Source organism: Xyrauchen texanus, chromosome 25 (assembly GCF_025860055.1).
Source record: "Xyrauchen texanus isolate HMW12.3.18 chromosome 25, RBS_HiC_50CHRs, whole genome shotgun sequence".
Taxonomy (NCBI): domain Eukaryota; kingdom Metazoa; phylum Chordata; class Actinopteri; order Cypriniformes; family Catostomidae; genus Xyrauchen; species Xyrauchen texanus.
The window spans coordinates 15154478-15167476 of NC_068300.1; the positions used below are offsets into that span (position 1 = coordinate 15154478).

Genomic DNA, 12999 nt, shown 5'->3' on the forward strand with positions numbered 1-12999 from the left:
AGGAAGGATGGCATCAATATGTAGATTGGAATGCAGGTTCAGAATTTATATAGATAATATAGACTACTCTTCTCACCATTGCTGGTGTGCTAGTGATTACACCTCTGCGTGCCAATGCTGGCACACATGCCATAGGTTGCCATCCCCTGCTCTAGAGACTGTTGTGTGTGAATATCCCAGGAGATCAGCAGTTACAGAAATACTCAAACCAGCCCATCTGGCACCAACAATCCTGCCATGGTCGAAATCACTGCGATCAGATTTTTCCCCATTCTGATGGTTGATGTGAAAATGTACTGAATCTCCAGACCCGTATCTGCATGATTTTATGCATTTCACTGCTGCCACACGATTGGCTGATCCGATAATCCAATGAATAAGTATGGGTAAAGGTGTTCCTAATAATTTATATTGCCCGACTTCAATTATCTGAGTGAAAAGCTGGTTTATCCTTTCAAGCTGCAAGTGCATTCAATATAAAAAGAGGTAGCGTCGTTTATTTGTCTAGAATGGATAATACATCAATAATTTTGATTATTTCATATTAGTTAGACCTTAAATTAGAGGTCCATCACACTCCAGCATTTCAACTGCAATATGCAAGTGAAAACTCAGAAGGCCTTTAAGAGTCATGCCGTAATTGTTATCTACGTAACAGATCATTGAACCATTAATATAGTCAATGAAACAAAACCCTCAAGTTAATGTTAGGCCCTATGAGGAGAAACAACACTTCAAGGTAAAACTTCAGTTTGCTCACTGGTAATAACACTTTTTGCCCATCAAATATGGTTGTCTGCACTTCAGAATAATAAACAAAAGGGGAAAAAATCAGTATGATACAGTTTTTTATTAATACACTATTGTGGGCAAAGCCAGGAACATATTTTGTCCAATTAATATGTGTTTTACATAAGCTGTAACTACGCTATTATTGTTCCTTTCTTCCACAATGTGACAACATATAAATATATATATATATATCACATCTCTGATTTCTATTTTATTTTGCTCGTCTGATGTCGCCATTAGTCACTGGATTCCTGTAACTTATAAGGTTTAATTCATTACAATTCCCTCTGTTTACCACCCTTCCCCCATTTTACTGCCCACTCGCTTTTGGGTAAGAAATGGAGGACTTCCCAATCCAAATCACAAACGAGAAAGGGGGTGGGTTCCTTAGGATCAGTCTGCCTTAAGATTCCAATAAATCCGATTGATTTACTGATCTTTTGGTGGGATTTTTGTGAGGTTTTTGTGCTTGATAGTGCGCTTCTGTTGTAAGGGAAACATGGCAGTGGTGTGAGATCCGCGCTTAGCTGCAAGGTCGACAGTCTATTCGAGGAGCTAGAGGCGTCAGTAAAGCTCAGAGTCCGGAATTTAAAAAACAAATCAATTAAGTAGTTAAATGATAGCATAAAACTAGCCAACGCTGCTTTAAAGCATGCTTTCTCTTCCCCCCAGTATCAGCATCGCAGTCTCTCACACCGTCCGTGCTTTGTGTATTCCTGCGCAGAGGGCTTGTGCTTTTGGAGGGAGGAGGGGGTGTGTGAAGCGTAAACTGAAACCCAAAATATTCACGAACATTCTTAAGGTACACAAAATGGTATACTTTAGAAATACCGCTTCTTGTAATGTCCAAACGCCTGGGGCGCGGGATGTTTGTCCGAATCGACGCGTGACATGTTGCGTCTGAAAGGGGACTATATTGCGAGTGCGCGGAAGGCTGGTACGACGTGCCGGATCTACTTTCTGTGTGTTGGGTGAATGGAGGCGCAGCTCTTCCTGGTGAACAAACACTGACAACTACAGGGCAGGCTCAGCGATACCAGCTTCCCAGAACGGCCACACACCTTCTCCTTCACCCCCAAAACAAGCCCTAAACATGGCTGCTGACCGTAAACACGTCGCGCAGTTGAAATCCGGTGAGTAAAAGGATTTAGAAAGGTGGCGCTGAAGTATTTTTATATACATTTGCTGTTCCCACCACGTCCTTCTTGAAAGCTAATGTAGCTCATGTATTCTCCCCCATCTCGCAGAACTGTACTTCCTAATAGCCCGATTTTTAGAAGCTGGACCTTGTCAGGACGCGGCAGAGGTGGGTGATTTTGTATTTTAGGACTATGTAGGACATTTCTGGGAAATATGGTGTCGTAATTTGGTATTTTTATGCTTTTTTCAGACCTTGATACGGGAGGTTCAGGAGAAGGAGGTAAGCAGCACAAGTCCAGCTAGCGTCGCATCTCACTGCGCTGTACTTTAAGCGGTTAATATAACGCAGATTTCACATTTATTGTTTGAAAATACAAACTTGACCGGCAAAAATAGACCCAAACCTAGAAAACATTATTTTTCCATTACAGCTGTTACCCAAAAGGATTGACTGGACTGGCAAAGAACACCCAGGGAGTTACGACAATTTGGTAAGGGATCCCTATAACCGAGAGAAAACTTTTCAGAGAGCAAAATAAGAAATTGAATTTCCCGCAATTTTAAATCAGGAAAAAAAAAACTAAATCCGAGCACGCGGGGAAAAGTCAAACTCCGGGTTAGGAATGCGTGTCAATGTGTAAACCCAGAGCCTTGCTTGACCTCAGGGATGTGAGTTTGGTCACGGTGGTGTCCAATAAGGTTGGAATTGATGTTAAAATTGATGTAGAAATAAAGAGACGTCATGAATGTGGTGCTGTACAAGGGTAAGGGAGCGGAGGGAGGAGGGACCAGTGCGCCAGAGAGTGAAAGCGGGGCGGTATGGAGGCGCTCTGCTCCTGTAATACAACCATGGTCAGGGTAAAATACTCCAGTTACTTAGTTTATTACGCTTAAACCAAGGTTTTTGAGCAGAACCAACAAAGCCGGCGACCGTAGAGGAGCTAAGAAGGGTAGTACGACTTTTTCACGTGGCTATAGTTGTACTGAGAATTGTTTTTATTTTGGGAGACACAACACGTTGAGAGACTTGAGGAGTCAGGCTGATAATACAAATGGAGAGGTACACCGAAATGAGTACGTATTGATTAATTTATTAATTACAATATCCAGAAAGGTAAACAAACAATTAATAAATCAAACTACTCGCATTATTTTCACTAGCTCGCCATTCCACGTGGGAATGCCACTCAAAGATTATTCGAATAAGCATTTGAAGCGAGAGATACTGAAATGTCGTTATTTTTAAACTTTGTGTGCTTTTGATCCAGCCCCTGTTATGGCCACCCCCCTTTATATCTCTTGCGTAACTAAAAGAGCCAACTGTCTGTTAATCACACGGGCTGTTACGGACACAGACACGTCGTTCCACACGGCGAAATTCAGGCAGATCTGTAGCGATAATCTGTTACGTTTTATGCGCGAGTGTCTCGCGGCTAATCTCGCGCGCCGCGACCCAGCTAGGTCGCACGTTCACGGCGTCTGTTTCCCCGTTTAATACAGTGAGTGAATGAGCGTGTGTGTGTGTGTGAACATGACTGTTCGTGGATTATTCCACCGCCATGTGAAGATGTTTAAAGCCCGTCCGTGCCTGCAGCTAGTGGGTACAAATAACGCGCAGCAGCCTGTTGTTGGCGCTGTCAATTTATTTTACTGTCAGGTATTGCGTCAAGCGAGTCATTATGTTAATGACCAATGCAATCTGCATTAATTATCATTATTCATAAGTGTAATTAAATAATGATGATACAAACAATATTATTAATAATAAACTAAATCGAAATGAAAACATGTTAATTAAGAATAATACCTAGTAACAATTGACATTTGCTGTATTTATAACATTTAATGAAAATAGGAAACCCGGTGTAGTAGTAGTTTAGATATAATGATCCATTAACATAGCTCTCTATGTACAGATTTTATTTTTATAATGCATATTTTTAATGCATATATCCATGCATATTTATGCACAATTGATAAAATCACTAGCTAAGCGACGTGTGTGTGTTAGGATGACGTTAAATGCAATTAAAACCATTAATTACTGGCCGGGGCGTTGGAAGCAGGATCTGCTGAACGAGCTTGATAAAAGAGATACCCAGACAGACGCGTTGCACAGGGGAATGAACAATTTACATGCTTATTTCATGTGTAGATTAGATTTGTCTCTAGGGTTACAAATGGAAAGATAAAACGCCAATAACACTTTATTAATTTAAAATAAAATCGTAATCATATTGTATGTAATCATAAAGATAAGCACTACCTATTTAAATATTTGTTAATATAAACGTTTTTTATGTTTTGGCCTACAGTGTCAGATGTCTAGTTAATGTCAAATGTGTGTTAAATGGCATTAGAATATATTGTTTTTTCCTAGTGTAGTGTAATCCGCTTTTATTACATGATAATTAAAGGAATATTATGGGTCCAATACAAGTTAAGCTTAATCGACTGCATTTGTGGCATAATGTTGATTACCACAAAAATTATTTCTACTCATCCCTCCTTTTCTTTAAGAAAAGCAAAAATCGAGGTTCCAATGAGACACTTATAATTGAAGTGAATGGGGACAATTTTTGGAGGGGTTAAAAAGGCAGAAATGTGAAGCTTATCATTTTGTAAAAGCACTTACATTATTTCTTCTGTTAAAACTCATGTTTTGCGTGAGCTGTAAAGTTGTTTAAATCGTCATTTTACAGTTATTTTAAGGTTTTAGGGTTTGTTGACATCACAACGGCATGGCAATAACAATGTAAAATTGGCTATAACTTTGCACAGAAAAGGTTGATAAGTGATTTTATCACACTAAAATCATGTTAACATGCACATTGTTTATGTCATGTGGCTATACTTCTGAGTATTTTAAGATTTGCAGATTGGCCACATTCACTTCCATTGTAAGCACCTCACTAGATCCCAGAATTCTTTTTCTTTTTGATTTTCTTCCCAATTTGGAATGCCCAATTCCCAATGCGCTCTAAATCCTCGTGGTGGCATAGTGATTTGCCTCAATCCGGGTGGTGTAGGATGAATCTCATTTGCCTCCGCATCTCAGACCGTCAATCTGCGCATCTTATCACGTGACTTGTTGAGCATGTTAGCATGGAGACATTGCGCCCATGGAGGCCATTCTATTCTCACGCATAACTCACCACGCGCCCCACCGAGAGCAAACCACATTATAGTGACCATGAGGAGGTTACCCCATGTGACTCTACCCTCCCTAGCAACCGTGCCAAATTGGTTGCTTAGGAGACCTGGCTGGAGGCACACCCTGGATTTGAACTCTTGACTCTAGGGGTGGTAGTCAGCATCTTTATGCTCTTTGTTTTTAAGAAAAGAAGGGGAAAGTCAAATGTATTTTTATGGTAAATAATAGTATGCCACAATGCTGTCTATTGAGGTTAACTTGTGTTGTACCCTGAATATTCCTTTAACGGGTGAAGTAATTTTTAATTAACACCTGCACATTATGCATGTTTTGATTAGAGTTGATTGGCATAGTAGAAAAATACATAATTCAATTTATATATTTAAATACATATTTCAAATAAATAGAACATTAAATATTTGCATTGCACTCACAAATGCATATGTTCTTGCTTTTGTGTCTTCTAATTTGTGTTTATTTTACTTTATGTGCATATGCGACAACAAAACTATTTAGCACTTATAGCACAGGGTATATTAGAAAATATCTTTTGGCCTAAAGATGTCATGTTTGTTATTTTCGTGTTTGTGTGTGAAGGTGAAATTGTACAGGCACATTTCTCCTGATCACCTGTTGCGGGTGTGTGAGAGAGTTAGTCCTCTTTTAGAGAGGGAAGTGCCAGCCAGCGTACCTGGAGTCAACTCACTGCTTGGAGCCGGACGTCAGTCAGTGCTACGTTCCAACAAGAGTGAGTTTCTCTCCCTGACTCCACCCCCACTTTCTCTGTCTGATATCTATTGTGGCCAATTAATTATAAAATCTGTGTTGTTACGTTTATAATAAGCTGGTTCACTAGAAGTTAAAGTCCATCCTGAAGCAGTTCAGCAAAACATTTATGAATGCCTTTCTTATTACAAGAGTGGGCAAATTAATGTGCAGTGACCATGAGTACCACTAAAATGATTAACGATAATTGCACCATAACTGCTCTAACGGAAGAATGGAAATATCTTATTGGTATTTCAAGCTCTATTATTTGTTTGGAGGTGAAAGTAGGGAAAAAAGTTTAAATTTAGAAGAATTTGAATTCCACCGTTTTGGTCAGTTATATTAAAATGGTACTATATGTGGATGATGGATTGACTTGAAATATTTTTTGGTAGATGCCTGTGGCAGTAGGTAAAAAAGAGGAATTTTAACAGAACACCTCCATAATTCTGCCTCCAAAATGTCATTAAAGATTAAAAATTCAGCGCATCCCTTAAATGATCAAGAATAGATGTTCTATTTTGTTTAGTGGAAGGACAGACAGTAATTCCATTTTTGCTTTGCAGTGGAGATGTTTTTGTATATGGATTATTACTTCCTTCATTGTGTCTACAGTATTAGTGCCTACAGATTCCATCATTTGTGTATATTTAGTGACAGCTCCACGTGTTTCTTGCCAGGTTGTAAGCACGTGGTATGGAAGGGATCCGCCCTCGCAGCCCTGCACTGTGGCAGGCCACCCGAGCCGCCAGTCATCTATGGAAGCCCGCCCAATATTGGTAAGACACCTCTTTTTGGCCATGTTAGTAATGCATTCCAGTGAAAGGAACAAAATGCATCGAAATCCATATAGTAATAAAATATAGATTTTTTTTTAGACCTGATGGCTGAAATAATATGTACAATTAGAATTTTTTATTTATATATATATATATATATATATATATATATATATATATATATATATATATATACACCTTTTTGTGCATATGTCTTTGAAGTTCAGGAGATATGGACCATTCATAGAAATGTGTTTTTTAGAGTGTTTTTAATCAATTTAGTTTTAAAATCAATTGGATGTTGCTTTATTGGAATCTTTTTGTGTGCTTTAGTGGAGACAACCTACAGTCGGAGGCTGAACGGCTCATATCGACTGGGTCAGCTGGTCCCTACAGCTGTTTACCAACACATGAAGATGCACAAGAGAATTCTGGGACACCTGTCATCTGTGTACTGCGTTACCTTCGACCGAACTGGTCGGCGCATCTTCACAGTAAGACATCTGGTTTTGTACATATACAGTATGTGTGTGTAACTGGTAGATAATGCTTTATTCTAAAATTAAAGATATGGAGAGTATGTGAAATATACTTTAAACTGTTGCAAAACTGCTGTTATTTTTTAGACAAAATATATATATTTTTTTTTCATCATTTTGTGTCATTTAAAAAAAATTATATTTGCATTGTGTGCCCTCCCTTAATTAATGCTGCTTTTAAGTACAGTGTAGGAATGTCATATTACACTAAACTAGGTTATGGAATTTTGGTTCGTTTGTGTTCAGTTCTTGTTCTTTGGTCTGTGTGTGTGCGTGTGTCTATGATTCTATTTTAATGGTTTAAATGGATAATTTAGAAAGATGTTTTTATTTGGAATTTCCAGGGTGGTCGACTAATTGACTAGTTTTCCAACACCTGACTAGTCGATTAGTAGGTCAACCACTTCAAATTAATATTTAAAAAATACTAATGGTGGTGGTGTTAAAAGGAGACGCATTTATCATATTAAATAAGAAACGCAACTTCTTGGAGAGTGTTTTTGTATAATGATTACTTGCTGTTATCTGCATGATTCTCCTTTATTAATTATTAATATCTTCTAAAATATTTAATAGCCATTAAAATTGACGGACCCACTCTATATTAGGTGTCTTTAACTACTATGTACTTAAGCATTTGATATAATGTAGCTACTTATTATGTACATACACGTTGATACATTGTACTCATATTTAAAATACCTGCATTTTATTTCATCTGTAGTTACACTGTTAACTTCACCCCTAATCCTAACATTAACCCCAATCCTTATCCTAATCCTACCCCTAAAGTTACCTGTACACCAACCTCAGTAGCAGCACAATAAGTGCATTGTATTGTATTTTAAAGTTAGGACATAATAGTTAAAGAAACTTAACAAAAAGTGGGATCAAATGGATATTACAATACTTTATATGGTATTAAATATGTCATAATAATGGAATATTTAGGGTCAAGTGCTTAAAAATTATAAAATCCCTCAATGTATATTGTGGTCTCAAATAACCTGTTTAATGGACAGAACTGAACGCTGTTTGGTCAGGATGTCTGAGTGAGTTTAGGGTTTAAGGGATTCAGAAAGCAGTTGTGGTTCTCTTACGAGAGGTTCTCTCGTATTGCGTAAGCTAGCTTACGCTACGGGAAAGATTAATCTTTTCTGAGATATTGAAGCCAAACAATTATCCTTAATTTTTGTATCCATTGTCAACGCAGTGCGGCAGCTGCAGACCTTGAGCGGGCTAGCTAGCGAGCTCATAGGTTGCTCTGTGGCAACTGCTGCAGCCTATAGACGAGCTTGGGCGAACTTGCATCCAATGAGAGGCGTCCGCGCGCTCACTGCATCAAAGCCCGCCAAAATGGGCGTGACTAGAGTGCATATAAGCGTAGTTCGTAGGCTGGAACCCCGATTTTCATCTCTTCAGCGAAGCTCTTCGCATCGCTGACCTGGAAGCCGCGTTGCCGTTCGAGGGGCATCAAGCAAGCGTGGACAGCGCTAGAAGCCGGCCGTCTCAGCCACCTTCAGCCATCCTGCGAGCTACGCCATCCGACGACGTATCCTTTTATTCAGCAAGCTAGTTCTCACGAACTATTCACAAAAGAGTACGAATGTCTTTTTCAAGATGCCTCGCTCCACTTGCGCCTCATGTCGCGCCCTTCTCAGCACAGGAGACCGCCACATCATCTGCGCTCTCTGCCTGGGACTGGGGCACGCAGAGCTCGCCCTCACTGAGGGCGGATGCGATTTCTGCGAGGAGCTACCGATGTCGACCCTGCGGGCTCGACTCGAAGCGCTCAAAGCAGAACCCGCCGCGCCGCCTTACCTTCAGCCGCGCAGGAAGAAGCGCCGCTCACAAAGGCTGCCGGAAACTGGTTGAAGCGACTGCCTTGCCGGAGCCTCTCCCTCGAGCATCGTTTTCACCCTCCCCCCGGGACGCGCAGTTGCCGCCGAGCGGCCGCACTGCTGCCATCTCGGATGACGAGGCGGAGGATAAGGGCCGCTGTTCCATCATGGCTTCGGACAGCGAGGCGTGGTCAGGCTCCCAAGCCTCCTCCTCGGCCCAGGAATCCAGCAGGACCCGCGCCGGAGTCGAAGGGGAGTTAACACGCCTCCTCACACAGGCCGTCGACCGCCTCGGGCTCGAGTGGTCACCGCCCCCTGAGCAGGCACTCAACAGACTCGACGGCTGCTTTCTTCAAAGCCATCGCCGCTCTACACCCGCGGCCCGGGCCGCTCCCTTCCTGCCGGAATTACATACGGAGCTTGCAAAGTCGTGGAACGCTCCTTTTTCAGCCAGGACCCGTTCCCACGTCTCCACCTCTCTCGCGTCGGTGGACGGCGCCACTGAGAGAGGCTACTCCTCCATCCCCCCGTTCGAGGACTTGGTAGCAGCACACCGCGAGATGGCGTTCCAAGCCTGTGCTCCCGTCTAAGGCCTGCAGAGCGACTTCCGCCTATGTTGGCCGCGCCTATTCCGCCGCCGGCCAAGCCGCATCTGCTCTGCACTCAATGGCCGTTTTACAGATCCTACAAGCAGACCTTCTTCGGGAGTGGGATGAGAAAGGCAGGCACCCAGAGGCTGTTACTGATCTACTGGCGCGACAGACCTCGCCCTTCAGGCTACCAAAGCTGCAGCCCAAGCTCTAGGGAAGTGCATGGCCTCGCTGACTGTGACCGAGAGACACTTATGGCTAACACTAGCCGACATGGGAGAAGCAGAGCGCTCCACGTTCCTCAACGCACCGCTCTCTCCGACCGGTCTCTTCGGCTCCGCGGTGAGTGGCATTGTTGACCGCTTCTCAGAAAGCCACCCAAGCCATGAACCTCTTCCTGCCGCGTCGCGCTAGCTCCTCTGCAGGCCGCTCACGTGATCAGCCTCCTGCACGAGCCTCTTCACAGCGCCCAGTTCAACAAACTCAGACTTCTCAGCGTCGACAGGGCGGCCGCCCTCGATCACGCTCAGACAGCCGCCGCAGACCGCCGCCCCGCCGCGGGCCTTGATTTAAGGTAACGCTGAAACCAGAGCAACCGAAGTCTTCCTAACTTTGTTGAACAAGCGACGGCTCAGTCCCGCCGCGGCGGACCACCGTCAAAGCTTTGCCCCTGTCAGTCCCCTTCTCTCAGGCTGCTACAGTGGTGAATTTAGCAGCCAACAAGCCGGTGACACTGCCCGCTTGCTCTGCACTCAAACGCCGTTTTCACGGCGACCCAAATAAATCTTGTAAAGAGCAAACATGTCTTATGTGTAGAAAAAGTGCCCACAACCCAGTGTTCGCCCCTACACACAAGCATAACACATCCCGTGCCCCTATCAGAGCACGCTCTCATAAAGCGATTCACGAACCGCTCGAGCGTCAGAGTCAATGAAGGCGCCCACAAATGCGTCGTGGCGCCCATTCTCTGCCCGCTCTGTCACACGACCAGCCCTATGTGTAGAAAATGTGCCCACAATCCAGTGTTCACTTCTGCACACAAGCACTGTATGTCTTGTGTCCCCACCAGAGCACGCTCACATAAAGCGGTTACTGAACCGCTCGAGCGTCAGAGTCAATGAAAGCGCCCACAAATGCTGCGGCTCCATTCTCTGCCTGCTCTGTTACACGGCCAGCAAACATTCCTCTGTGTGTAAGTCCCATGCCCATGACTATGCTTAGCATCACGTAACAGATGTGACTCTTTCCCCATTCATTCCAATCGGAAGTCACTCACAAAACAGCCTGTTCATGCTGTCTGCGAGCAATCATGCATGAACACACTAAACGCGCTCACACATTTTGTTCAGCTCTGTGTGCGGCAATCAGAGCGAATTGGCCATTCACCCTCTAGCGTTACGCTTCAAAGCGTGGGAAGCTATTCCAGGGATATCCAAGTGGGTGTTAAGCACAATACAACAGGGCTATTTGCTACAGTTCGATCGCTGCCCTCCTCGCTTCAGAGCGCGGCTCGAAACCACTGTGAACACGGAAGCAGCGTGCATGCTTCGTTCAGAAATAGCAAGCCTTCTGTGCAAAAGGGCCATAGAAAAAGTGCCACCCTCTCTGAGTGAGTCGGGGCTTTACAGACGTTATTTTCTTGTTCCCAAGAAAGACGGCGGCCTCAGACCCATATTAGATCTCAGGGTTTTGAACAAGGTGCTTGCAAAAGACCGTTCAAAATGCTTACAATCAGGAAACTCCACGCGCATGATGCGCCAGGGGACTGGTTTATTTCTCTCGATCTGAAAGATGCATACTTTCAGATTCAGATAAATCCCGTCACAGGCCATTCTTGAGATTCAGCCGACGGCCAGGTTTATCAATACACCGTCCTTCCGTTCGGCCTGTCCTTAGCACCCGTACTTTCACGAAGTGCATGGATGCGGCGCTCGCACCCCTGCGGAGTCGGGGTTTGCGAATTCTGAACTATTTGGACGACTGGCTGATTATGGCTCAGTCACATATGGAGCTTCTGTCTCACAGAGCAGTTCTCCTCAGCCATCTGAACAGTTTGGGTCTTGCAGTCAATTGGACCAAGAGCTCACTACAGCCCAGTCAGACCATTTCCTTCCTGGGAATAGAACTAGACTCCGTGGCAATGACGGCTCGCTTATCTACACAGCGCCGCGCCGTGTTCAGCGACTAGCTGCATCTTTTCAGATGAACAGCCTCACGCCTCTGAAGAAATTCCAGAGAGTGCTAGGTTACATGGCCTCAGCCGCAGCAGTACTTCAGCTGGGTTTACTGCACATCGCCCGCTTCAGCATTGGCTAAACACCCAGCGTCTCGCCGGGCTTGGGCCACAGGCCGCCAGCCCATCAAGGTGACTCAGACCTGTATATCAGCTCTGCAGCCCTGGACAGTGGCCAAATGGTATCAGCGGGGAGTGACAATGGGAGCTGTATCTCGCCGAAAAGTCATCTCGACAGACGGCGTCCAACACGGGTTGGGGCGCGGTCTCGCGAGGGCTCTCCGGTTTTCGGCCTATGGTCAGTTCAGGAAAAGCTCCTTCACATAAATTGTCTGGAAATGATAGCAGTCGAGTGCACGCTCGTGTGCTTTCTCCCAGTCATTCAGGGTCACCACGTCCTGGTCCGTTCGGACAACAGATCTGTGGTATCCTACCTAAACCGTCAGGGCGGTGTCAGATCCAGGAACCTCTTCCATCTGATCGAAACGCATACTGAGTTGGTCCCAGTGCCACCTGCGCCGCTGAGGGCGACGCGCGTGCCAGGCCACCTGAGCGATGGCCGGACAGACTGTCCAGAGACAATATTCCCCAGGGAATGGTCCCTGCACGCTCAAACAGTCCAGGCGTTATGGCACCTATTCGGCAGAGCAGAGATAGACCTCTTTGCGTCCAAAGAGAACTCTCACTGCCCAATATTTTTCTCGAAAAGCGAGGACGCGCTGGCCCAGGACTGTCACTGACAGCGCCGTGGCCCATCCCAGTGAGAGCAGATCTCCTCTCTCAAGCTCGCGGCACAATCTGGCATCCCCACCCAGAGCGCTGGGCGCTGCATGCGTGGGTGATCAGCGACTACCCGTCGCTCTGCCAGAAGGAGTAATAAACACCATCATACACGCTAGAGCCCCTTCCACGAGAAGACTCTATGCGTCAAAATGGTCTGTGTTCTCAAAATGGTGCACCGACAGAGACCTGGACCCGCGGACATGTGGGGTGTCGTCGCTGCTCGTATTTCTACAAGAGCTGCTGGATAAGGGCAGATCCCATCCACGCTCAAAGTGTATTTGGCGGCCGTTGCGCGTTCGCTGAACACCTGCAATGCCAGTCATGGGGTAAAAGCGAGCTGGTCATCCGCTTCCTCAGGGGAGCTAGAAGGATGAACCCCG

General features: G+C 44.7%; 1 protein-coding gene across 2 annotated transcripts in view; it reads left to right on the forward strand.

Annotated features, from left to right (window-relative positions):
* The first annotated feature begins 1812 nt into the window (after positions 1-1812).
* LOC127618806 (PH-interacting protein-like) overlaps positions 1813-12999 on the forward strand; it is a 71822-nt gene continuing 60635 nt past the window's right edge. For both annotated transcript variants that reach the window (XM_052091439.1, XM_052091440.1), the window contains exons 1-7: positions 1813-1925; positions 2040-2098; positions 2183-2212; positions 2364-2423; positions 5684-5834; positions 6535-6633; positions 6967-7127. In XM_052091439.1, the coding sequence (XP_051947399.1) occupies positions 1886-1925; positions 2040-2098; positions 2183-2212; positions 2364-2423; positions 5684-5834; positions 6535-6633; positions 6967-7127 (600 nt within the window). In that variant the 5' untranslated portion in view covers positions 1813-1885. The remainder of the gene's footprint in view (positions 1926-2039; positions 2099-2182; positions 2213-2363; positions 2424-5683; positions 5835-6534; positions 6634-6966; positions 7128-12999) is intronic.